Below are 26196 nucleotides of genomic sequence, written 5' to 3'. Positions count from 1 at the left end.
CCTCCTGCCTGCAGCCTAAACCCCCCCCCCCACTGCATCCTTACCCTAACCCTGCAGCCTAACACCCCCCCCCCCCCCCCTCCCTCTGCATCCTTACCCTAACCCTCCTGCCTGCAGCCTAACCCCCCCCATCCCCCTGCATCCTTACCCTAACCCTCCTTCCTGCAGGCTAACCTTAATGTCGACATTTTATATGTAACAGAGCCAGAAGCTCAGACCAAAAGACAAGGCTGGGGTAATATGCAAAGAGCCTTTCCCCCCTCCCACCTCACCCTGTATCCTTAACCTAACCCTTCTGTCTGCAGCCTATCCCCCTCCCCACATCCTTACCCAATCCCTCCTGCCTGCATCCTAAACCCCCCCCCCACTGCATCCTTGCACTAACCCTCCTGCCCGCAGCCTAACCCCCCCCCCCCCCCCACTGCAGCCTTACCCTTAACCCTCCTGCCTGCATCCTTACCCTAACCCTCCTGCCTGCAGCCTAACCCCCCCCCCCCCCCCCACTGCAGCCTTACCCTTAACCCTCCTGCCTGCATCCTTACCCTAACCCTCCTGCCTGCAGCCTAACCTTAATGTCGACATTTTACATGTAACAGAGCCAGAAGCTCAGGCCAAAAGACTCTGGTAATATGCAAAGAGTCTTCCCTGACAGCCCCTCCATGGGGTAAAATGTACGGGTGGCTGAGGTGGGCAGTGTCACTAGCCACCCGGTAGTTAAGGTCTTGTATTAATGAAGCATATATAGACAATACACTTTTTGCACTTGCCAATCCAGAACGGTCCCACCCACTGACTGAGCGGTTACCATAGAAGGAACACCACACCTGTATACGAGTCCGCTATAGAATGTTCCGTGTCCTGTGCCTACAGATGTTCTCCTGCCGCAGTAACATGAACAAGCACCTGCTCACGCACGGAGACAAGAAATACACCTGCGAAATCTGCGGCCGGAAATTCTTCCGGGTGGACGTTCTCCGAGATCACATCCACATCCACTTCAAGGTACCCCTTCTCCGCGGAACTCCCTCCCTTGTGCTGACAGCCCGCACCGGGCAGACGTTATAATCAGGCTGTGTGTTTAGGACATCGCCTTGATGAATGACCAGCAGCGGGAGGAATTCATAGGGAAGATCGGAATCTCTTCCGAGGACAATGACGACAACTCGGATGGCAGCGCCGACTCTGAGCCCCACAAGTACAGCTGTAAGAGGTGCCAGGTAGGATTGGAAGGAGAACCTTGTCCCTAAAGGGTGTAGCTGCTTTCCAGTTTTTGTTACAGCTACCATTAGATAGCTAATGTGACCGTTCCGGGTCTCCCCTGCCCCTTCGTCAGGCGGCGCTTGTGCTAGACCTCCTTCATTGGAAAGAATATACACGTAACATCAATATATACGGCCTATGCTATAATGTATTATTTCCTTCTGTAAATTATATGGGTATTCCAAGACGCTGATGAGTTAGTTATAGCTGTATGTTTGTACTTGGTCCTTAATGACTGCCAGTAGCCACTGCTGACACAGAGAGCATGGTAGGCGATTGAGACGAGTCACCCCCTAATTCTGCCCGCTCCCATCAGGGAGACCCTTCGCAGCTGCTTTTTTTTATCTGGGTTTTATCCCATCTTGTACAGCTGTACTTCTCGCTGCCAGATGGGCTCACGCTGTGGTCCTCCAGTCTGGGAAGCAGTGCATGGAAGGAGTAATCCTCCGCATCGCATTCTCTCCAATCTCTCCCCATCTCAGGGAGGGAAGGGGATTATTGGTATAATGACAGCCACATTGGGGGGGACTTAGTCTGGTTCCCTAGGCAAAGCATACGGCATGGCAGGTCAGTGAAGTCGGGCGGGGAAGCGAGATAACATGCTGTTAATAGGATCCCAGATCCCTGGAGATTCTTTCTCATTCCATCCCCGTGGCCAGCAGGCAGCATCATGGTTACGTGTTGGCCTCACCCCCCCTCCCAAACCAACAGACAGACCCTGGACGAGCTAAAATACTCTTCACATAGTCCATCCTCCTTAAGCCTTTTCTGCTGGGGTTCCTGTTGCTCATCCAGCGTATTTTACTTTGGTTTTGTCATTATTGTGATGCCTGCCCATCTCTGTTAGGGCACCATGTCTACGTTGGTGCCAAATCTGGGGTCCACAAACTCTTGGTTTTTGTAGTTAGGTGGTGGCTACTGTAGATGAGCTCCATGTGTTGCACGGTCTGTCTGGATCCCAGCCTGGGAAGGGGCGCTAACGCTGACCCCTAACAAGAGTGACCTTGCCCAGTCTGCCGGTACCAGTTACGTGCACCAGCTTGGCTGAATGATAATACGGTGTATCCCACAGATCCTGGTGGGTGTATTGTATCATTATTATGCACTGTCTGGAGGATCTCCTAGAAAAGTCCAGGTCTGATGATAATGAGATCTGGGGTGAAGTGTCCGGAACATTATGGAATTGTAGACCTGAAGGTATCACCCTGTTAGTGCTGCCATCACAGATAGGGTCAGCTCCCATGAGGGAACCTAATAATAAGGACTTTACTGTTCCCTCCTCTTGGGCAGATTTTGGCTTCTCAGTTCTTCACTTTGAAACTGGTCCACGTCCTCCAAGAACTGGGTTCTAATTCCTGTAAACTCCTACTTATATTTACTTTAAAAACCATTTTGTGCACTTTGCACTTACTGTATCACATACATGATCAGGTTAATTGTGCTTATCGCCTTGTGCCAGATCTCATTTGCGCGGGGGAAGGAATACCTGAAGCACATTATGGATGTACACGCGGAGAATGGCTACGATTGCAGCATCTGCCACCGACGATTCGCGCTCAAAGCAACTTACCACGCACACATGGTGATCCACCCGCGAGAACCTGCCTGACCCAGAGGTGCAGAAGTAAGTGTGTGTTTGTACTGCTGCATTGTCTGCCCTTTTCATGGTCTGTGCTCCCTTTCCTATTACCAGCATTCTGTGTCTCCATGTGTACTACTCAGCACTGCGCTTCCCACACAGGTGCCCTATCCTACCTCGCTACCTCTCCTGTGTGCGCTACTAACGTCTATAGTTTCCTGCTCTCTCCCATGTGCACTACTCAGCACTGTGCTTCCCACACAGGTGCCCTATCCTCCCCTGCTATCTCTCTCCTGTGTGCGCTACTAACGTCTATCATTTCCTGCTCTCTCCCATGTGTACTACTCAGCACTGCGCTTCCCACACAGGTGCCCTATCTCCCCCCGCTATCTCTCCTGTGTGCGCTACTAACGTCTATAGTTCCTGCTCTCTCCCATGTGTACTACTCAGCACTGCGCTTCCCACACAGGTGCCCTATCCTCCTCCGCTATCTCTCCTGTGTGCGCTGCTAACGTCTATAGTTTCCTGCTCTCTCCCATGTGTACTACTCAGCACTGCGCTTCCCACACAGGTGCCCTATCCTCCCCCGCTACCTCTCCTGTGTGCGATACTAACGTCTATAATAGTTTCCTGCTCTCTCCCATGTGTACTACTCAGCACTGTGCTTCCCACACAGGTGCCCTATCCTCCTCCGCTATCTCTCCTGTGTGCGCTACTAACGTCTATCGTTTCCTGCTCTCTCCCATGTGTACTACTCAGCACTGTGCTTCCCACACAGGTGCCCTATCCTCCCTCGCTACCTCTCCTGTGTGCGCTGCTAATGTCTATCGTTTCCTGCTCTATCCTATGTGTACTACTCAGCACTGTGCTTCCCACACAGGTGCCCTATCCTCCTCCTCTATCTCTCCTGTGTGCGCTACTAACGTCTATAGTTTCCTGCTCTCTCCCATGTGTACTACTCAGCACTGTGCTTCCCACACAGGTGCCCTATCCTCCCTCGCTACCTCTCCTGTGTGCGCTGCTAACGTCTATAGTTTCCTGCTCTCCCCCATGTGTACTACTCAGCACTGTGCTTCCCACACAGGTTCCCTATCCTCCCCCGCTACCTCTCCTGTGTGCGCTGCTAACGTCTATAGTTTCCTGCTCTCTCCCATGTGTACTACTCAGCACTGTGCTTCCCACACAGGTGCCCTATCCTCCCCCGCTACCTCTCCTGTGTGCGCTACTAACGTTTATAATTTCCTCTCTCCCATGTGCACTACTCAGCACTGCGCTTCCCACACAGGTGCCCTATCCTCCCTCGCTATCTCTCCTGTGTGCGCTACTAATGTCTATAGTTTCCTGCTCTTTCCCATGTGTACTACTCAGCACTGTGCTTCCCACACAGGTGCCCTATCCTCCCTCGCTACCTCTCCTGTGTGCGCTACTAACGTCTATAGTTTCCTGCTCTCTCCCATGTGTACTACTCAGCACTGTGCTTCCCACACAGGTGCCCTATCCTCCCCCGCTATCTCTCCTGTGTGCGCTACTAACGTCTATAGTTTCTCCTTCATCCACTAGGGGCCACTGGAGTGTAGTTACAATGGGGAAATAGTAGGTAGTAATGGGGAGCTGGCACTTTAAAAATCCTCACACTGTGGCTAGCTCCTCCCCTACTATATCCCCTCCAAGCCAGTCTTAGTTTAGTGCCCGAGGGAGCTGGTTCACTTGGGTTTAGCTGAAGAATTTTTTCTTTTTCTTTATTATTTTATTTTTCTTACACACACTCGCAGACTGGCAGCTCTGCCACTGCCAGTCTGCACCGTGGGAGCTGCCGGCGGGGTCCCATCGCAGCTGCGTGCGGCTCGGGATGGGCCCCGGCTGAGGGAGACACTGAGCTCTCCTGAGTTGGCGGACACCGCTGCGTGCGGCGCGTGTCGGGACCACTCCATCCAGCAGAAGATTCCGGCAGCATGGCAGCGGTGAGTATCAAAAATGGTCGGACACCGCTGCGTGCGGCGTGTGTCGGGACCACTCCATTACAGAAGATTCCGGCCGGACACCGCTACGTGCAGCGCGTGTCGGGGCCACTCCATCAGAAGGACAGCGGTGAGTACAATCTCCCCCCCTCCAGACTGATGTGTGATTTTACATAATATGGAGTGAGACTCTTAGATGTGATGGTCTTTACTGTGCATAACTATCCCCTACACTGAAAAGCATCCACAGTAGCCCAGTGGATACGTAACCGGGCTAGGGTGAGAGAGGTCGTCGGTTCTAAAAATAGTTGCTCTGCAGTGTGAACTTGGCGCCTTTATGTGGGGGGCGGAGCTTCAGCCCGCTCGGTAAGCGGGCTCAGCGCTCTTCAATCCCCGGCTGCAGCAGACAGGCAGCCGGGTGATACATTTACACTACCCGGCCGCACAAGCTTACAGGCAGCCGGGTCATACATTTGAAATTTAAAAGTGGCGCCGGAGCAGAGGGGCGGAGCTTACTCCCGCTCCGTCCGGCGGGCTCAGACTCTCAGCTGCATACAGGCGGCCGGGGGGGTTACACACCGCTCCCCGGCCGCAGCATATATTACAGTATACAGGCGCTCCCCGGCAGCAGCAAACAGGCGGCCGGGGGTTTACATTTACTCCGACCGCAGCAAGGCGGCCGGGGGATACATTTGCGCGCCGAGGCAGGGGGGGCGGAGCTAACTCCCGCTCTGTACGGCGGGCTCTCTCCGCTCCCCGCGCCGCTGCAGCACGCCGCTCCAGTGTGTGTGGGGGCTCACACTGAAGGCTCATTCCTCTCCTGGCTGTGCAGGGAGGATTTCTTTGCAAGAAGGGGTGAGTAAAGGCTTATAACCCGCTTTACTCAGCGGGCTCCCAGGTCTCACTGTCGCTAGGCAACAGACCCTGTCTCTGGGGTTTTTAGCTTTTCCAGACTTCATGCTGCTGAAATATAGATACATTCCTCCTGCAGTAGAGTCCTCTGCCCGGCATTCCCTACATGCAAATCAGGAAACCTGCTCTATTATAGTAGCTGGGACTCAGCTCATTAATAATTTAAAAATATACTGTGCAGAATTTATTTACCTACAAATACACAGTATTTATCTACCCTATTGGGTTCACATAGACGGTATTTATCTACCCGGTGGGTTTCACGGTGGTGTGTGTGTGTGTGTGTGTATATATACATATATAGTTATGTTTGTGTGTGTGTATGTGTGTGTATATATATATATATATATATATATATATAAGTGCGGGTGGGTATGTATATAGATATATCCCTAAAATACCAGATATAGGGGATAAAACAAACACTTCCGCAATGTTTTCTAATAACAGAATACCCCACCTTGCCACATAACATTTTCCCCCATCTTTTCTCGCAGTCTGGTCACCATTTTGAAAGGCCAGCGGAACCTCCGAGAAACATCTGGTGCACCTTAATTAGCGGTACACTACATACAGGGAGGGGTGTTGCCTTCCCTTTATTATTCCTTGGTGTCACTAGTTACTAATGCTAGTTATAATTGGGGAATGTGTGTAAGGCATCAGACAAATAGCGCTGTGGCTCAGTACGCTAGTAGCGGGTATCTGAACAGGGGTTTGAATCCAGACAAAACTTTAAGGAGAGCTCCTATAGCCTAGGGCTAAGACTCCTGTCCCACAGCGCAGCGCTACTGGTTCAGGTCTCCGCTGCTCCAGAAAGTTTAGTTGAATCGTGTCGGTCACACATTATAGTGCAGACCTTGCATAGGGCTGTGTTTATTTAACCCACCTTTTCTCCTTTCGTTTGTCTCACCTGGGATAGTCAAAGAATTCCCTCTTAGGTGTGAAGTATGCGGTGGAGCCATCTGCATAGCCATCTGCAGAGCCCTCCACGCACCTGCAGGACGCTCCTGTTTGAACAGCTCAGATTATGCAGGTAATGTCACTGGTAACCAGAGACCTTGTACGTCATTTCACCTCTCCAGGTTTCTAAAGGAACCTTGCTAACCTTCCATGTTACAATACTGATGATGTCTGTTTTCTGTGGAGTCTGAACCAGTGTCTCAGAATATCCAGGTGCATTATACAGCAGTTCGTCTGAGACTGCAGGTAAAGGAGGCGGACACGTCAAGTCCATCAGGGTTCGACGCCGAGGATGAAATGACAGCGACTGGTCCAGTTTCGGATAAGCTGGCCAGGCTCCGGTAGACGGCCGGCAGACGCCCGAATACACAATTTCAGGTATCAAACAATGTTTGTTTTCCTATCCTTTCCCCGCAGACGGCAGGAAAGGGTATCAGAACCTCTCCAGGGTATACCCCTCGATGTATCGCCGGTCCAACAAGCTGCCGTTTTCCTGAGGCAACCTTGCTCAGGGATCCATCGACATAGGCGGCAGCGCGATTCTACCGCGTCCGGAGCAGGTAGGTTGGGGTACAATTGCCCTCTAGGTTACACGATGCTTCGCATCAGGATCAATTGATACTTTTGTACAGGTCAGAATCACGATTCTGCTTTATGTTCTTTGGAGGTCTCCACGTCTGCAGACTCGGACCCTGCTTCTTCGCTTGGCTGTCTTAACCCGACGACCTCTGGGGCTGCGACAGTGACAGGTGAACATGAAATCCTACGGGGCAGATGGTTCTGGGGAAGGAACTTTCTGCAAGTTTTCTTGAACCATTGGAGGTAAGTCCACTCTGCTTTCTCCTACTACTGCCCCAGATCCAAGACAGACCTTTACTGGTCTCTCCTTAGATTTTTCCGTGCCCTTTCAGGCTTTGGACTCCACACAGGTGATATCTTCGCCACCAGGGGTTTTCAGGGTAAAAAGGCTGAAGCAGAGGTTCAACATCCTTGGTCCAGTCTGATTTTATGTCATCCTATACACCCATTACACAGACTTTCCTACCACCTGGAGGGTCCCAGGGTAGGCGCAGGTCAAAGGGAGAAGGTTGGGGTGGTTACAACCGTCTCAGGAGTCCCTCGGCATGGGTCGGCCGATTTACGATGACAAGAGAGTCATACTGCAGGCTGCGCTCCATAGGTTTCTAACCGCAAAGGGTATTGATCCCTGTTTTTCAGATATCATTTGACTCAGGCCTTTGTTTTTCTTTTCACGTTCCGAAGCCAAGTGGCTTGGACAGGCCTATTCTGGCCTTACAATCCTTTTAGTCTGTGATTGCCAGTTTGAACAAAAAAGGGAGTTTGACGTGTCCCTTGTCTTTGAACAAAAAAAGGGAGGTTTACGTGTCCCTTGTCTTCAGAGATGCCTGTTTACTGATTTCCGTTGGACAGGCTTTTCTCAGATTCGCATTACAGGATTCTCATTTTCACTGTCAGTCCTTTCCTCTCGGTCCCTCTTCCGCTCCCACAGAGTTTAGGAAGATCACAGAATAACTCTTTTTCAAGGGCAGTGGGTGACGTTGGTTCCCTAATGGGACAATTTACTGCTACTATCCCACTCTGTACATTAGGTGGCTTCTGAATATCCAGAGGATCCAGGAGCTTCTGATTCGACACAGATCCAATTTATGCTCCGCATAGACGTTTCTCAACACGGTCCGTCAGAGGATTTTTCCTTCCTCGGCACCAGATACTCTATTCCTTCAGTCAAGTTGCGACGCAATGAGTGGTCGCCTCCATTCCCCTCTGAGCGGGGGACAACAATCTTCTTTCCAGGTGAGGAAACATTCCCGGGTGAGGGAACATTCCCCGGAGTTTTGTCAGCTGGTCCGCTGTGGGCGGAGATTTCGGATCGACCTCAGGGCGTTCTGACTGACTCTTTAACCCTTTATTACTCTCGGACGTGAGCTCTGGCGGCAGTAGCCGAGGGTGCCCTCAGGGCTCCGGGGAGTTTTCTGGTTATTCTATCCTGCCTCCTTTTCTATTTCTACCTCATGTTCGGTAACACAGGAGGGAATTATGGGTGCTAGTCCTCTCGGTGGCGCTGGTTGGGCCACGCAGGACTCGAAGATACGGATACGCCTGTTGTCAGTAGAGGAGCCCTGGCTCCTACCTCGACTGGACTGTCTACTTCAACAGGGTCCTTTCTCTAACGTCCTAGTGGATGCTGGGGACTCCGAAAGGACCATGGGGAATAGCGGCTCCGCAGGAGACTGGGCACAAAAGTAAAAAGCTTTAGGACTACCTGGTGTGCACTGGCTCCTCCCCCTATGACCCTCCTCCAAGCCTCAGTTAGATTTTTGTGCCCGAACGAGACGGGTGCAGGCTAAGGGGCTCTCCTGAGCTTCTTAGTGAAAGTTTAAGTATAGGTTTTTTATTTTCAGTGAGACCTGCTGGCAACAGGCTCACTGCATCGAGGGACTAAGGGGAGAGAAGCGAACTCACCTGCGTGCAGAGTGGATTGGGCTTCTTAGGCTACTGGACATTAGCTCCAGAGGGACGATCACAGGCCCAGCCATGGATGGGTCCCGGAGCCGCGCCGCCGGCCCCCTTACAGAGCCAGAAGACTGAAGAGGTCCGGAAAATCGGCGGCAGAAGACGTCCTGTCTTCTATAAGGTAGCGCGTGCGCCATTGCTCTCATGCACACTTCACACTCCGGTCACTGAGGGTGCAGGGCGCTGGGGGGGGCGCCCTGAGACGCAATAGAACACCTTTTTGTTGGCAAAAAATACATCACATATAGCTCCTGGGCTATATGGATGCATTTAACCCCTGCCAAATTTCCATAGAAAAGCGGGAGAAAGGCCGCCGTGAAGGGGGCGGAGCCTATCTCCTCAGCACACTGGCGCCATTTTTCCTCACAGCTCCGTTGGAGGAAGGCTCCCTGACTCTCCCCTGCAGTCCTGCACTACAGAAACAGGGTAAAACAAAGAGAGGGGGGCACTAAATTGGCATAGAAATATATACAGCAGCTATATTAGGGAAAAACACTTATATAAGGTTATCCCTGTATATATATAGCGCTCTGGTGTGTGCTGGCAAACTCTCCCTCTGTCTCCCCAAAGGGCTAGTGGGGTCCTGTCCTCTATCAGAGCATTCCCTGTGTGTGTGCTGTGTGTCGGTACGTTGTGTCGACATGTATGAGGAGGAAAATGGTGTGGAGGCAGAGCAATTGCCTGTGTTAGGGATGTCACCCCCTAGGGAGTCGACACCTGACTGGATGGTCTTATGGAAAGATTTACGTGATAGTGTCAGCACTTTACAAAAGACTGACGACATGAGACAGCCGGCAAATCAGTTAATACCTGTACAGGTGTCTCAAACACCGTCAGGGGCTATAAAGCGCCCGTTACCTCAGGTCGATACAGACACAGACACGGACACTGACTCCAGTGTCGACGGTGAGGAAACAAACGTATTTTCCAGTAGGGCCACACGTTACATGATCACGGCAATGAAGGAGGTTTTGAACATTTCTGATACTACAAGTACCACAAAAAAGGGTATTATGTGGGGTGTGTAAAAACTACCCGTAGTTTTTCCCGAATCAGATTAATTGAATGAGGTGTGTGATGAAGCGTGGGTTTCCCCCGATAAGAAACTGCTAATTTCTAAAAAATTATTGGCATTATACCCTTTCCCGCCAGAGGTTAGGGCGCGTTGGGAAACACCCCCTAGAGTGGATAAGGCGCTCACACGCTTATCAAAACAAGTGGCGTTACCGTCTCCTGATACGGCCGCCCTAAAGGAACCAGCTGATAGAAAGCTGGAAAATATCCTTAAGAGTATATACACACATACTGGTATTATACTACGACCAGCAATCGCCTCAGCCTGGATGTGCAGTGCTGGGGTGGCTTGGTCGGATTTCCTGACTGAAAATATTGATACCCTGGACAGGGACAATATATTATTGACTATAGAGCATTTAAAGGATGCATTCCTATATATGCGAGATGCACAGAGAGACATTTGCACTCTGGCATCAAGAGTAAGTGCGATGTCCATTTCTGCCAGAAGAGGATTATGGACGCGACAGTGGTCAGGGGATGCGGATTCCAAACGGCATATGGAAGTATTGCCGTATAAAGGGGAGGAGTTATTTGGGGGCGGTCTATCGGACCTGGTGGCCACGGCAACGGCTGGAAAATCCACCTTTTTACCCCAAGTCACCTCGCAGCAGAAAAAGATACCGTCTTTTCAGGCTCAGTCCTTTCGTCCCCATAAGGGCAAGCGGGCAAAAGGCCACTCATATCTGCCCCGGGGCAGAGTAAGGGGAAAAAGACTGCAACAGACAGCATCTTCCCACGAACAGAAGCCCTCCCCCGCTTCTGCCAAGTCCTCAGCATGACGCTGGGGCCTTACAAGCGGACTCAGGCACGGTGGGGGCCCGTCTCAAGATTTTCAGCGCGCAGTGGGCTCACTCGCAAGTGGACCCCTGGATCCTGCAGGTAGTATCTCAGGGGTACAAATTGGAATTCGAGACGTCTCCCCCTCGCCGGTTCCTGAAGTCTGCTTTACCAACGTCTACCCCCGACAGGGAGGCGGTATTGGAAGCCATTCACAAGCTGTATTCCCAGCAAGTGATAATCAAGGTACCCCTCCTACAACAGGGAAAGGGGTATTACTCCACGCTGTTTGTGGTACCGAAGCCGGACGGCTCGGTGAGACCCATTTTAAATCTGAAAGCCTTGAACACTTACATAAAAAGGTTCAAGTTCAAGATGGAGTCACTCAGAGCAGTGATAGCGAACCTGGAAGAAGGGGACTACATGGTGTCTCTGGACATCAAGGATGCTTACCTCCATGTCCCAATTTGCCCTTCTCACCAAGGGTACCTCAGGTTTGTGGTACAGAACTGTCACTATCAGTTTCAGACGCTGCCGTTTGGATTGTCCACGGCACCCCGGGTCTTTACCAAGGTAATGGCCGAAATGATGATTCTTCTTCGAAGAAAAGGCGTCTTAATTATCCCTTACTTGGACGATCTCCTGATAAGGGCAAAGTCCAGAGAACAGTTAGAGGTCGGAGTAGCACTATCTCAAATAGTACTACGACAGCACGGATGGATTCTAAATATTCAGACGACACGTCTGCTGTTCCTAGGGATGATTCTGGACACAGTACAGAAAAAGGTGTTTCTCCCGGAAGAGAAAGCCAAGGAGTTATCCGACCTAGTCAGGAAGCTCCTAAGACCAGGCCAGGTGTCAGTGCATCAGTGCACAAGGGTCCTGGGAAAGATGGTGGCTTCTTACGAAGCGATTCCATTCGGCAGATTCCACGCAAGAACTTTTCAGTTGGATCTGCTAGACAAATGGTCCGGATCGCATCTTCAAATGCATCAGCGGATAACCCTGTCTCCAAGGACAAGGGTGTCTCTCCTGTGGTGGTTACAGAGTGCTCATCTCCTAGAGGGCCGCAGATTCGGCATTCAGGATTGGGTCCTGGTGACCACGGATGCCAGCCTGAGAGGCTGGGGAGCAGTCACACAGGGAAAAAATTTCCAGGGCTTGTGGTCAAGCATGGAAACGTCACTTCACATAAATATCCTGGAACTAAGGGCCATTTACAATGCCCTAAGTCAGGCAAGGCCTCTGCTTCAGGGTCAGCCAGTATTGATCCAGTCGGACAACATCACGGCAGTCGCCCACGTAAACAGACAGGGCGGCACAAGAAGCAGGAGGGCAATGACGGAAGTGGCAAGGATTCTTCGCTGGGCGGAAAATCATGTGATAGCACTGTCAGCAGTGTTCATTCCGGGAGTGGACAACTGGGAAGCAGACTTCCTCAGCAGACACGATCTCCACCCGGGGGAGTGGGGACTTCACCCAGAAGTCTTCCACATGATTGTAAACCGTTGGGAAAAACCAAAGGTGGACATGATGGCGTCTCGCCTCAACAAAAAACTGGACAGATATTGCTCCAGGTCAAGGGACCCTCAGGCAATAGCTGTGGACGCTCTGGTAACACCGTGGGTGTACCGGTCAGTGTATGTGTTCCCTCCTCTTCCTCTCATACCAAAAGTACTGAGAATCATAAGAAGGAGAGGAGTAAAGACTATACTCGTGGCTCCGGATTGGTCAAGAAGGACTTGGTACCCGGAAATTCAAGAGATGCTCACGGAAGAACCGTGGCCTCTACCTCTAAGACAGGACCTGCTCCAGCAGGGACCATGTCTGTTCCAAGACTTACCGCGGCTGCGTTTGACGGCATGGCGGTTGAACGCCGGATCCTGAAGGAAAAAGGCATTCCGGATGAAGTCATCCCTACCCTGATCAAAGCCAGGAAGGATGTAACCGTACAACATTATCACCGGATTTGGCGTAAATATGTTGCGTGGTGCGAGGCCAGGAAGGCCCCTACAGAGGAATTTCAACTGGGTCGATTCCTGCATTTCCTGCAAACAGGACTGTCTATGGGCCTCAAATTAGGGTCCATTAAGGTTCAAATTTCGGCCCTGTCGATATTCTTCCAAAAAGAACTAGCTTCTGTTCCTGAAGTTCAGACGTTTGTCAAGGGAGTACTGCATATACAGCCTCCTTTTGTGCCTCCAGTGGCACCTTGGGATCTCAATGTAGTTTTGGGATTCCTAAAATCACATTGGTTTGAACCACTCACCACTGTGGACTTGAAATATCTCACATGGAAAGTGGTGATGCTGTTAGCCCTGGCTTCAGCCAGGCGTGTATCAGAATTGGCGGCTTTATCCTATAAAAGCCCGTACCTAATTTTTCATACGGACAGGGCAGAATTGAGGACTCGTCCTCAATTTCTACCTAAGGTGGTTTCAGCATTTCACTTAAACCAACCTATTGTGGTGCCTGTGGCTACTAGGGACTTGGAGGATTCCAAGTTGCTGGACGTAGTCAGGGCCCTGAAAATATATGTTTCCAGGACGGCTGGAGTCAGAAAATCTGACTCGCTGTTTATCCTGTATGCACCCAACAAGCTGGGTGCTCCTGCTTCTAAGCAGACGATTGCTCGTTGGATTTGTAGTACAATTCAGCTTGCACATTCTGTGGCAGGCCTGCCACAGCCAAAATCTGTAAAAGCCCATTCCACAAGGAAAGTGGGCTCATCTTGGGCGGCTGCCCGAGGGGTCTCGGCTTTACAACTTTGCCGAGCAGCTACTTGGTCAGGGGCAAACACGTTTGCTAAATTCTACAAATTTGATACCCTGGCTGAGGAGGACCTGGAGTTCTCTCATTCGGTGCTGCAGAGTCATCCGCACTCTCCCGCCCGTTTGGGAGCTTTGGTATAATCCCCATGGTCCTTTCGGAGTCCCCAGCATCCACTAGGACGTTAGAGAAAATAAGAATTTACTTACCGATAATTCTATTTCTCATAGTCCGTAGTGGATGCTGGGCGCCCATCCCAAGTGCGGATTGTCTGCATTACTTGTACATAGTTATTGTTACAAAAATCGGGTTTTTGTTGTTGTGAGCCATCTTTTCAGAGGCTCCTTCTGTTATCATACTGTTAACTGGGTTCAGATCACAAGTTGTACGGTGTGATTGGTGTGGCTGGTATGAGTCTTACCCGGGATTCAAGATCCTTCCTTATTGTGTACGCTCGTCCGGGCACAGTATCTTAACTGAGGCTTGGAGGAGGGTCATAGGGGGAGGAGCCAGTGCACACCAGGTAGTCCTAAAGCTTTTTACTTTTGTGCCCAGTCTCCTGCGGAGCCGCTATTCCCCATGGTCCTTTCGGAGTCCCCAGCATCCACTACGGACTATGAGAAATAGAATTATCGGTAAGTAAATTCTTATTTTTTTCTTTGTTCAATCTTACACTGGTTTCGTTTACCCGTGTGACTGTTCACAAGACCTCAGAAGGGAGGAGTTCCCTAGTTCGGTTAGTCCTACTGGGCCCCGATATCAGAAATCTGTTACCTCTTCTCGCTTTTGCCACTTTTGGAAATCTTTATGGGACATAATAAGGATAAAAGGGGTTTTTCCCCCTTCTTCCAGTTACCATTCATCTTTGGTTTCTCTGGGAGGTTTTGCTCCGCTGCGCTTCAAACCACACTGACCGGAATTTTAGGTCTCTGCCTTTTTCGCTTTTCTTCCAAATGAGATTAGCCTAGCGGCCGTAAGTTCGGCCTCTTTTTCAGGGAGTACTCTATTGGCAACTCCCCTGGCTGTGCTTCGGCCTCAGCGCTCGTTTCTTCCAGAGGGGTTGTCCATTTTTCATATAGATCTGACACTAGTGTTTTTCAGTCCTCTCTGAATGTTGTCAGGGCTCGCTGACTCTCTCCACAGAGGTCTCAGGCTGTTCGATGAAGTGTTTTTCTTCTTTGTTCTGTACGATGCTCCCGTACTAAATAGCCGGGGTCCCAGCATACGCTGGGCAGTTGGATACATCTGACCATTAGACAATCTTCTTGGCGGTTACTAGGGAGCCTCCGTTTCCATTTCAGCGCACTTTACGCGCATTGTAAGACCTTCGTGGGCAGCTGCCCGCGGGGTCTCCATGAAAATTTTTTGTCGGGCGGCTACTTGGTCAAACCGACATTCGTTTTGTCAAATTCTACAAGTTTGACACTTTTACGGCCTCTGCATCACTGTTTGGCCGAACAGTTTTTACAGGACTCTCAGCGCTTTCCCACCCGTTTTTGGGAGCTCTGGGACGTCCCCATTGTAACTACACTCCAGTGGCCCCTAGTGGATGAAGGAGAAATCAGGATTTTGGTACTTACCGATAAATCCCTTTCTCCGATTCCACAGGGGCCACTGGACGCCCGCCCAGCGCTGTTCCTCCTGGTTTTTTGCTTAACGGTTTGCAGATCACCAGATGACTGCTTGTTGAGTTCAGGCTAGCCTGATTTTTTGTCAGGTTCTGTTCCAGGTTTAGTTTGTGTTCGCCTGGTGTACAGGGCGAGGCTAACCTCCTCTACCTTACGGTTTGGTTCTACAGCTCTCCTCGGGCACAGTTTTACGTAGACTGGCTTGGAGGGGATATAGTAGGGGAGGTGCTAGCCACAGTGTGAGAATTTTTAAAGTGCCAGCTCCCCATTACTACCTACTATTTCCCCATTGTAACTACACTCCAGTGGCCCCTGTGGAATCGGAGAAAGGGATTTATCGGTAAGTACCAAAATCCTGATTTCCTGCTCTCTCCCATGTGTACTACTCAGCACTGCGCTTCCCACACAGGTGCCCTATCCTCCCCCGCTACCTCTCCTGTGTGCGCTACTAATGTCTATCGTTTCCTGCTCTCTCCCATGTGTACTACTCAGCACTGTGCTTCCCACACAAGTGCCCTATCCTCCCCCGCTACCTCTCCTGTGTGCGCTACTAACGTCTATAGTTTCCTGCTTTCTCCCATGTGCACTACTCGGCACTGCGTTTCCCACACAGGTGCCCTATCCTCCCCCGCTACCTCTCCTGTGTGCGCTACTAACGTCTATCATTTCCTGCTCTCTCCCATGTGTACTACTCAGCACTGCGCTTCCCACACACGTGCCCTATCCTCCTCCGCTACCTCTCCTGTGTGCGCTACTAAGGTCTATAGTTTCCTGCTCTTTCCCATGTGTACTACTCAGCACTGCGCTTCCCACACAGGTGCCCTATCCTCCTCCGCTATCTCTCCTGTGTGCGCTACTAACGTCTATAGTTTCCTGCTCTCTCCCATGTGTACTACTCAGCACTGTGCTTCCCACACAGGTGCCCTATCCTCCTCCGCTACCTCTCCTGTGTGCGCTACTAACGTCTGTAGTTTCCTGCTCTCTCCCATGTGTACTACTCAGCACTGCTTCCCACACAGGTTCCCTATCCTCCCCCGCTACCTCTCCTGTGTGCGCTACGAACGACTATCGTTTCCTGCTCTCTCCCATGTGTACTACTCAGCACTGCTTCCCACACAGGTTCCTTATCCTCCCCCGCTACCTCTCCTGTGTGCGCTACTAACGTCAATAGTTTCCTGCTCTCTCCCATGTGTACTACTCAGCACTGTGCTTCCCACACAGGTGCCCTATCCTCCTCCTCTATCTCACCTGTGTGCGCTACTAACGTCTATCGTTTCCTGCTCTCTCCCATGTGTACTACTCAGCACTGTGCTTCCCACACAGGTGCCCTATCCTCCCCCGCTACCTCTCCTGTGTGCGCTACTAACGTCTATCATTTCCTGCTCTCTCCCATGTGTACTACTCAGCACTGTGCTTCCCACACAGGTGCCCTATCCTCCCCCGCTATCTCTCCTGTGTGCGCTACTAACGTCTATAGTTTCCTGCTCTCTCCCATGTGTACTACTCAGCACTGCGCTTCCCACACACGTGCCCTATCCTCCTCCGCTACCTCTCCTGTGTGCGCTACTAATGTCTATAGTTTCCTGCTCTTTCCCATGTGTACTACTCAGCACTGCGCTTCTCACACAGGTGCCCTATCCTCCTCCGCTACCTCTTCTGTGTGCGCTACTAATGTCTATAATAGTTTCCTGCTCTCTCCCATGTGTACTACTCAGCACTGTGCTTCCCACACAGGTTCCCTATCCTCCCCCGCTACCTCTCCTGTGTGCGCTACTAACGTCTATCGTTTCCTGCTCTCTTCCATGTGTACTACTCAGCACTGCGCTTCTCACACAGGTGCCCTATCCTCCCCCGCTACCTCTTCTGTGTGCGCTACTAACGTCTGTAGTTTCCTGCTCTCTCCCATGTGTACTACTCAGCACTGCGCTTCCCACACAGGTGCCCTATCCTCCTCCGCTACCTCTCCTGTGTGCGCTACTAATGTCTATAATAGTTTCCTGCTCTCTCCCATGTGTACTACTCAGCACTGCGCTTCCCACACAGGTGCCCTATCCTCCCCCGCTACCTCTCCTGTGTGCGCTACTAACGTCTATCGTTTCCTGCTCTCTCCCATGTGTACTACTCAGCACTGCGCTTCTCACACAGGTGCCCTATCCTCCCCCGCTACCTCTCCTGTGTGCGCTACTAACGTCTGTAGTTTCCTGCTCTCTCCCATGTGTACTACTCAGCACTGCGCTTCCCACACAGGTGCCCTATCCTCCCCCGCTACCTCTCCTGTGTGCGCTACTAACGTCTATCGTTTCCTGCTCTCTCCCATGTGCACTACTCAGCACTGTGCTTCCCACACAGGTGCCCTATCCTCCCCCGCTACCTCTCCTGTGTGCGCTACTAACGTCTATCGTTTCCTGCTCTCTCCCATGTGTACTACTCAGCACTGCTTCCCACACAGGTTCTCTATCCTCCCCCGCTACCTCTCCTGTGTGCGCTACTAACGTCTATAATAGTTTCCTGCTCTCTCCCATGTGTACTACTCAGCACTGTGCTATTCTACCATGTGCTTCTCCGATGTGTACTACACTCTGCCTCTCCCGTCTCACACACTGGGCCTGTTTTTGGTTAGGAAGTAAAGCAAATATAGCAAGTAACTTTGTCTGGAACAAATCATGCTGTAATGCACGGGTGACAAATACATTTATAGAGTTTCTGTGCAGGGTAAATACTGTCTGCTTTTGCATGTGTCCCACAGATGTTAGACAGCTTTATTTTTACACTGCAATTTAGATTTCAGTTTGGATACACACCACCCATATATAATCTCTCTGCACATGTTACATCTACACCACCTGCAGTGCTGTGTGGTGTTTCCCAAGTGTTCAGTTTCTTGCTTTGTTTTGCTTTACTTCCAAATCAGAATTGGTCCCACTACACGATCTCTGTCTCACTACTCCCCTCTGTACATCTGTCTCCCGTACACATGACATTCTCTGACCTTCCTCCTACTCCGCTCTCCTGACAAACGCTGTATATTTCCTGCAGGTACATTCACCCGTGTGAAGTTTGCGGAAGGATTTTCAACAGCATTGGAAACTTGGAGAGACACAAACTCATACACTCAGGTAACCTAGGATCACCCCAGTACAGTAAGTCTTCCATCCTCCTAGTATCAGCTCAGTACGAGGGATAGCTGTGACTCTCACTGTAACGCGCGTCCGCGCCTTCTGAAACTGTCTTTATCCGCTTGTATTATTCCAGCAACTAATTCATAATTAGCCCAAAGAAGGTGTGTGGCACATAGTCGACAGAATTTCTGCAAGTTCTGAATGTCGCATGGACAGAATGCTGACATGACGTTTCGACAGTGACATTATTTCGACATTTGTCAGAAATTGTAAATGTCTGCAGTCGACATGCCAGCATTGCTTTTGTAGGGGAATTCAGTGTCTAACCCTAACCAAAACCTAATCCTAAAATCCGCTGTCAACATTCTGCCTGCCGACATTCACTATGTCAACATTTTGACCTTGTTGTAATTCTGTCAGTCTCGATGTTCTGTAAATGTCCACATTGTGTTTCTGGTGTGGGATTTATGGGGGCATTTCAGTTAGCGGCACTGTGCGTCCTAAGACGTCTGTACTTATAGAACCTCACCACAGCAGATTGTACCGCGCTCCCTTATGCCCCATATTGTGGGCTGCCAGGCACCGGAGTTGCACTGCTAATTGAATTGCCCCTGGTAGTAGAAATCTGAGCTCTTTCCGGCAGTGTTGCAGACATGGGTGGTCATTCCGAGTTGTTCGCTCTGTAATTTTCTTCGCATCGCAGCGATTTTCCGCTAACTGCGTATGCGCAATGTTCGCACTGCGCCAAGTAAATTTGCTATGCAGTTAGGAATTTTACTCACGGCATTACGAGGTTTTTTCTTCGTTCTGGTGATCGTAATGTGATTGACAGGAAGTGGGTGTTTCTGGGCGGAAACTGGCCGTTTTATGGGTGTGTGTGAAAAAACGCTGCCGTTTCTGGGAAAAACGCGGGAGTGGCTGGAGAAACGGAGGAGTGTCTGGGCGAACGCTGGGTGTGTTTGTGACGTCAAACCAGGAACGACAAGCACTGAACTGATCGCACTGGCAGAGTAAGTCTCGAGCTACTCAGAAACTGCACAGAGAAGTCTTTTTGCAATATTGCGAATCTTTCGTTCGCAATTTTGATAAGCTAAGATTCACTCCCAGTAGGCGGCGGCTTAGCGTGTGCAAAGCTGCTAAAAGCAGCTTGCGAGCGAACAACTCGGATTGAGGGCCATGGTGGGATCTACAGAGGCTCTTTACATGCGTAATCCACCCTCTAATTCCTCCTACTACAGCAAAAAGGCAAAAAAGGCAACACAAGTGTACAGGCCGGAGGGCAGTTCTCTCGCTCCTCCCTATTCATTACAGATGATGAATTCTCCCTTCTGTTCCCTCCCTCAGGAGTAAAAAGCCACGGCTGTGGTCAGTGCGGGAAGTCATTTGCCAGGAAGGACATGTTAAAAGAACATATGCGAGTCCACGACAACATCCGGGAATATTTATGCGCAGAGTGTGGAAAAGGTACATCGCATACTGGGATAACAGCAATCCATATGGGGACAGGTTACGGAAGCATTAATAACCATTATATTATGGCCCATATGTAATAGATGCTAAGTTTAAAGCACCAATTAGTCTGGCCTTAAAACTAATTGGCTATTTAAATCTAGTGTCTCTCTCGACATCTCGCTGGGATTGGCAAATCACAACCTATTACATATGGACATATACCTGTATGACAGTCCTGATCAGGGTAAACTGCGTTCTGTTAATCCAAGTACTATGCGGAACGTCCTACAGGAATTTTGAATGATGGGCTGGGGCGTGGTTATGTTCTGGTAGACAAAGGGCCCAGGCGACGGTCATGCCTGCATCTGTATGCTGCTACAGAGCCTTACCCTGGTGCAGATCCGTGCGTCCGAATGTGTAAAGAGTGAGATGCTCGCCGTTGTCTATAGACACTGAAATATCGATTTGTGCGTCTTTAGACATTGCCGCTGCGTCCAATTCAGAATCAGGCCCAAACGGAGTTATCTCAAAGTAATTGCGGCTCTGGAATTTTTTTTAAGAGAGAAAAAAAAAAAAAGTTGCTCCAATTTTCTATAAAATTCTCCAATAAACTTTCGCCTAATTTGATCCGATCGGAGGGATCGGTATGAAAATCACGACAGTCAAAATTCCAGCAACAATTGACTAACGGTCAAAATACCAACATGGTCAAAATACCGACATTTAAAATGTTGACAGGTCAGAAAATCGATGAGAGTTTTTCATTTTTTGTGTGTATGTTGACATAGGTCGACATGGACACCGTATAAGTGTACCTCGTCCCCTCCCATGGCTCGCTGCGCTCGGCACACTATTATATTCTCCCTCCACGTCCACTGGGATGGTAAAGTATGAACAAGTCGGTTTCAATGAAAAAAATCATGAAAAACTCATGTTGACTTTTTCACCTGTCGACATTTTAAATGTCGATATTATGACCTTGTTGGGATTTTAAATGTCGGTATTTTGACCGTCGGTCAATGTTTGTCGGGATTTTGACCGTCCTGGGTTTTGATTGTAGGTAAATTGACCGCATCCCAGTCAGAGCGCTGGATTACACCAAATAGGCTGATTTGTGGCAATCGTCTCAGACTACCAATCTCCTCTGAGATGCCGCACTGCGCAGTCCGTTGTGGTCAGGATCAGCTTCTGTTCTGGGCAGATGCAGCAAGTTTGCCAGTAATTGGTATATAACAACCTAAATGACAATCCAGATAATGGCACGCTTCAGCTCCCAGCAACTACCACCAAGAACTATAATATTTGGATCCAGTTTGTATGTTGCAAAGCTTCTGTGTGTGTGATCGGCGTATTAACCCTCCTCTCGTTCAGGGATGAAGACGAAGCACGCTCTGCGCCACCATATGAAGCTGCACAAAGGTATCAAAGAATATGAGTGCGTAGAGTGTCACCGCAAGTTTGCGCAGAAGGTCAACATGCTGAAGCACTACAAGAGGCACACAGGTGAGAGGCCGAGACGTTGGCAGTCCCTGGCACATGGTTACTGGCTGTGGGGGCATTGCATGGGAAACGGTCGCCATCCCAGTGAATGTTTGTTGGATGTGCTGCTGATGTGTCTGTCAAATAGGCTGTAAATCACTCCTCCTCCTCCTCCTCCTCCTCCTCCTCCTCCTCCTCCTCCTCCTCCTCCTCCTCCTCCTTCTCCTCCTTCTCCTCCTTCTTCTCCTCCGTAAGATTTTGATACCAACTCTATTTGCAAACGCAGGGGGACTTCCGGTTGTCCGGAAACCCTCCTCTTGCACAGTGGCTCAAATTTTGACTGCAGTAGTATATAATACAATTATAATACGATTGCTGCACATACCCAGTATAGCAGCTTCTTCTACAATGTTTGCTGTACGTGTGGATTTGAGTGCTCAATCAGTGGACCAGAGAGAAGCTATCAAGAAGAAGAGACAGGCCCCTTACCATGTGGTGGGAGAATGTGTGCTTAGTGCATTTCTGTCACCTCCTGGTTCTATTATATTTATGTAATTAATTAATTTATTATGGAATAGTTAACCTTTTCCTGACCACTTATGTCATCTATATTAGATAAATATGTTTGATACAGCCTATACTACAGACCATCTATAGTGTTAATTATTAATAATGTATTTCATACACTATCCAGTGTATAAAAACACCAAGGCTCCCCCAGACTCCCGCACTTGCTCCAGTATTCCACAGAGCAGCAGATTGTGGATTGCATTCGGAAATCCCCCTCTAGAAATCATGCGTTTGCCACTGAACTTCTCACTAAACGAATGAGACCTCAATGTTCCCAAGGTCCTGACCGCAGAAGCTCCCAACTCTCTGGCATGGTGCAATTCTGCAGTGTACAGAGAGGCTTTATCCTATTAGGGCAATTACTGAGACGAAATGCCCCTTGTGTACACCGGTGATTCCCTCCCCCCCCCCCACTACACCTCACCCCCACCCCCCGTACAGCATTCTCCGCACAGCACTCTGGTTTGTTGCCATAACATTGGGCTACATTACTTCCCCTCTCTAAGGAAGGTTCCGGTTCTGCATATCCTTGTATGGAGATCCGGGGGCTGTCTCCGTATCTGTCTCTGCCGCGACCGCCTTGTATAGATGCCCGTGATCCGAAGTCTCCTCTGTGTTTCCGTGTTCCTACAGGTATCAAGGACTTCATGTGCGAGCTCTGCGGGAAGACTTTCAGCGAGAAGAACACGATGGAGACCCACAAACTGGTCCACACTGGTAAATACACCTTACTTATCTAGTATTAGTGTGAAGCCACCTCCATGGCGGCTGCATCCGTTCCAAAGCCAGACCTGCTCACACCTGTGTTGTCAGCAGTAACATTTACCTGTACAAGACACTGGGGATGTACTAAGCCCCGATCTCCCCCCTAAAAAGCGTAGGGGGCTGCGTTCACTGTACAGGTCTCCCTATTCCCCCGCATAAGGCCTCCTCCCCTCCTTCCCATTTGCTCTTCTTGCTTTGGGTTTAGCAGGAGTGCGTGGTTCGGCAGGCAGAGGAGGGGCGGGGGTGTTCGTCTGGTGTCAGTACCGTATGTGATAGTGCCGGCTCTGCTGCTCCGTCTCAGTGACAGACAGAGGAGCACATGGTGGGAATCACTCAGGGCGTGTGCAGATTAACATAATGATGAAGCTCCCCCATTGCTAGCCAGTGAGAAAGGCGGTATGCGTTATGTTTTATTCCGGGGTGGCCAGCGCCCTGAGAACATCAATACTTTGAGGCATGTGCCGCAGATCCTTCGGGATCTGAACGAGGGGCCATAGGGCATAATTTATCTGTTTTCGCATGAAATTCCAATACATACTGTCCTCTTACACCTGCATCCCAGCATCTGTCTCACCAGTATCCTGGCACAGTCACCTGCCGGTGCCACTCTGCCGATACATCCTGCCCTCTTACACCTGCATCCCAGCATCTGTCTCACCAGTATCCTGGTACAGTCACCTGCCGGTGCCACTCTGCCGATATATCCTGCCCTCTTACACTTGCATCCCGGCATCTGTCTCACCAGTATCCTGGTACAGTCACCTGCTGGTACATCCTGCCCTCTTACACCTGCATCCCGGCATCTGTCTCACCAGTATCCTGGTACAGTCACCTGCCGGTGCCACTCTGCCGATACATCCTGCCCTCTTACACCTGCATCCTGGCATCTGTCTCACCAGTATCCTGGTACAGTCACCTGCCGGTGCCACTCTGCCGATACATCCTGCCCTCTTACACCTGCATCCCGGCATTTGTCTCACCAGTATCTTGGTACAGTCACCTGCCGGTGCCACTCTGCCGATACATCCTGCCCTCTTACACCTGCATCCCGTCATCTGTCTCACCAGTATCCTGGTACAGTCCCCTTCCGGTGCCACTGTGCCGATACATCCTGCCCTCTTACACCTGCACCCCGGAATCTGTCTCACCAGTATCCTGGTACAGTCACCTGCCGGTACATCCTGTCCTCTTACACCTGCATCCCGGCATCTGTCTCACCAGTATCCTGGTACAGTCACCTGCCGGTGCCACTCTGCCGATACATCCTGCCCTCTTACACCTGCATCCCGGCATTTGTCTCACCAGTATCTTGGTACAGTCACCTGCCGGTGCCACTCTGCCGATACATCCTGCCCTCTTACACCTGCATCCCGTCATCTGTCTCACCAGTATCCTGGTACAGTCCCCTTCCGGTGCCACTGTGCCGATACATCCTGCCCTCTTACACCTGCACCCCGGAATCTGTCTCACCAGTATCCTGGTACAGTCACCTGCCGGTGCCACTCTGCCGATACATCCTGCCCTCTTACACCTGCACCCCAGCATCTGTCTCACCAGTATCCTGGTACAGTCACCTGCCGGTACATCCTGTCCTCTTACACCTGCATCCCAGCATCTGTCTCACCAGTATCCTGGTACAGTCACCTGCCGGTGCCACTCTGCCGATACATCCTGCCCTCTTAAACCTGCATCCTGGCATCTGTCTCACCAGTTTCCTGGTACAGTCACCTGCCGGTGCCACTCTGCCGATACATCCTGCCCTCTTACACCTGCATCCCGGCATCTGTCTCACCAGTTTCCTGGTACAGTCACCTGCCGGTACATCCTGTCCTCTTACACCTGCATCCCGGCATCTGTCTCCCCAGTATCCTGGTACAGTCACCTGCCGGTGCCACTCTGCCGATACATCCTGCCCTCTTACACCTGCATCCCGGCATTTGTCTCACCAGTATCTTGGTACAGTCACCTGCCGGTGCCACTGTGCCGATACATCCTGCCCTCTTACACCTGCACCCCGGAATCTGTCTCACCAGTATCCTGGTACAGTCACCTGCCGGTGCCACTCTGCCGATACATCCTGCCCTCTTACACCTGCACCCCGGCATATGTCTCACCAGTATCCTGGTACAGTCACCTGCCGGTGCCACTCTGCCGATGCATCCTGCCCTCTTACACCTGCACCCCGGCATCTGTCTCACCAGTTTCCTGGTACAGTCACCTGCCGGTGCCACTCTGCCGATACATCCTGCCCTCTTACACCTGCATCCCGGCATCTGTCTCACCAGTATCCTGGTACAGTCACCTGCCGGTGCCAGTCTGCCGATACATCCTGCCCTCTTACACCTGCATCCGGCATTTGTCTCACCAGTTTCCTGGTACAGTCACCTGCCGGTGCCACTCTGCCGATACATCCTGCCCTCTTACACCTGCACCCCGGCATCTGTCTCACCAGTATCCTGGTACAATTACCTGCCGGTACATCCTGCCCTCTTACACCTGCATCCCGGCATCTGTCTCACCAGTATCCTGGTACAGTCACCTGCCGGTGCCACTCTGCCGATACATCCTGCCCTCTTACACCTGCATCCGGCATTTGTCTCACCAGTTTCCTGGTACAGTCACCTGCCGGTGCCACTCTGCCGATACATCCTGCCCTCTTACACCTGCACCCCGGCATTTGTCTCACCAGTATCTTGGTACAGTCACCTGCCGTTGCCTCTCTGCCGATGCATCCTGCCCTCTTACACCTGCATCCCGGCATCTGTCTCGCCAGTATCCTGGTACAGTCACCTGCCGGTGCCACTGTGCCGATACATCCTGCCCTCTTACACCTGCACCCCGGCATCTGTCTCACCAGTATCCTGGTACAGTCACCTGCCGGTGCCACTCTGTCGATACATCCTGCCCTCTTACACCTGCACCCCAGAATCTGTCTAACCAGTATCCTGGTACAGTCACCTGCCGGTGCCACTCTGCCGATACATCCTGCCCTCTTACACCTGCACCCCGGCATATGTCTCACCAGTATCCTGGTACAGTCACCTGCCGGTGCCACTCTGCCGATACATCCTGCCCTCTTACACCTGCATCCCGGCATCTGTCTCACCAGTATCCTGGTACAGTCACCTGCCGGTGCCACTCTGCCGATACATCCTGCCCTCTTACACCTGCATCCGGCATTTGTCTCACCAGTTTCCTGGTACAGTCACCTGCCTGTGCCACTCTGCCGATACATCCTGCCCTCTTACACCTGCACCCCGGCATCTGTCTCACCAGTATCCTGGTACAATTACCTGCCGGTACATCCTGCCCTCTTACACCTGCATCCGGCATTTGTCTCACCAGTTTCCTGGTAG

The 26196-nt window shown here is 50.9% G+C and overlaps 1 protein-coding gene across 1 annotated transcript in view; it reads left to right on the top strand.

Annotated features, from left to right (window-relative positions):
• PRDM15 (PR/SET domain 15) overlaps positions 1-26196 on the top strand; it is an 86557-nt gene that overhangs the window by 53447 nt on the left and 6914 nt on the right. Inside the window, 8 exon segments of the mRNA XM_063956683.1 lie at positions 871-1002; positions 1083-1217; positions 2720-2851; positions 2853-2884; positions 18492-18571; positions 19919-20038; positions 21398-21529; positions 22709-22792. Of these exon segments, the coding sequence (XP_063812753.1) occupies positions 871-1002; positions 1083-1217; positions 2720-2851; positions 2853-2884; positions 18492-18571; positions 19919-20038; positions 21398-21529; positions 22709-22792 (847 nt within the window).

Source organism: Pseudophryne corroboree, chromosome 2 (genome assembly GCF_028390025.1).
Source record: "Pseudophryne corroboree isolate aPseCor3 chromosome 2, aPseCor3.hap2, whole genome shotgun sequence".
Lineage (NCBI taxonomy): Eukaryota > Metazoa > Chordata > Amphibia > Anura > Myobatrachidae > Pseudophryne > Pseudophryne corroboree.
This window is presented reverse-complemented; position numbering and strand designations above follow the sequence as displayed.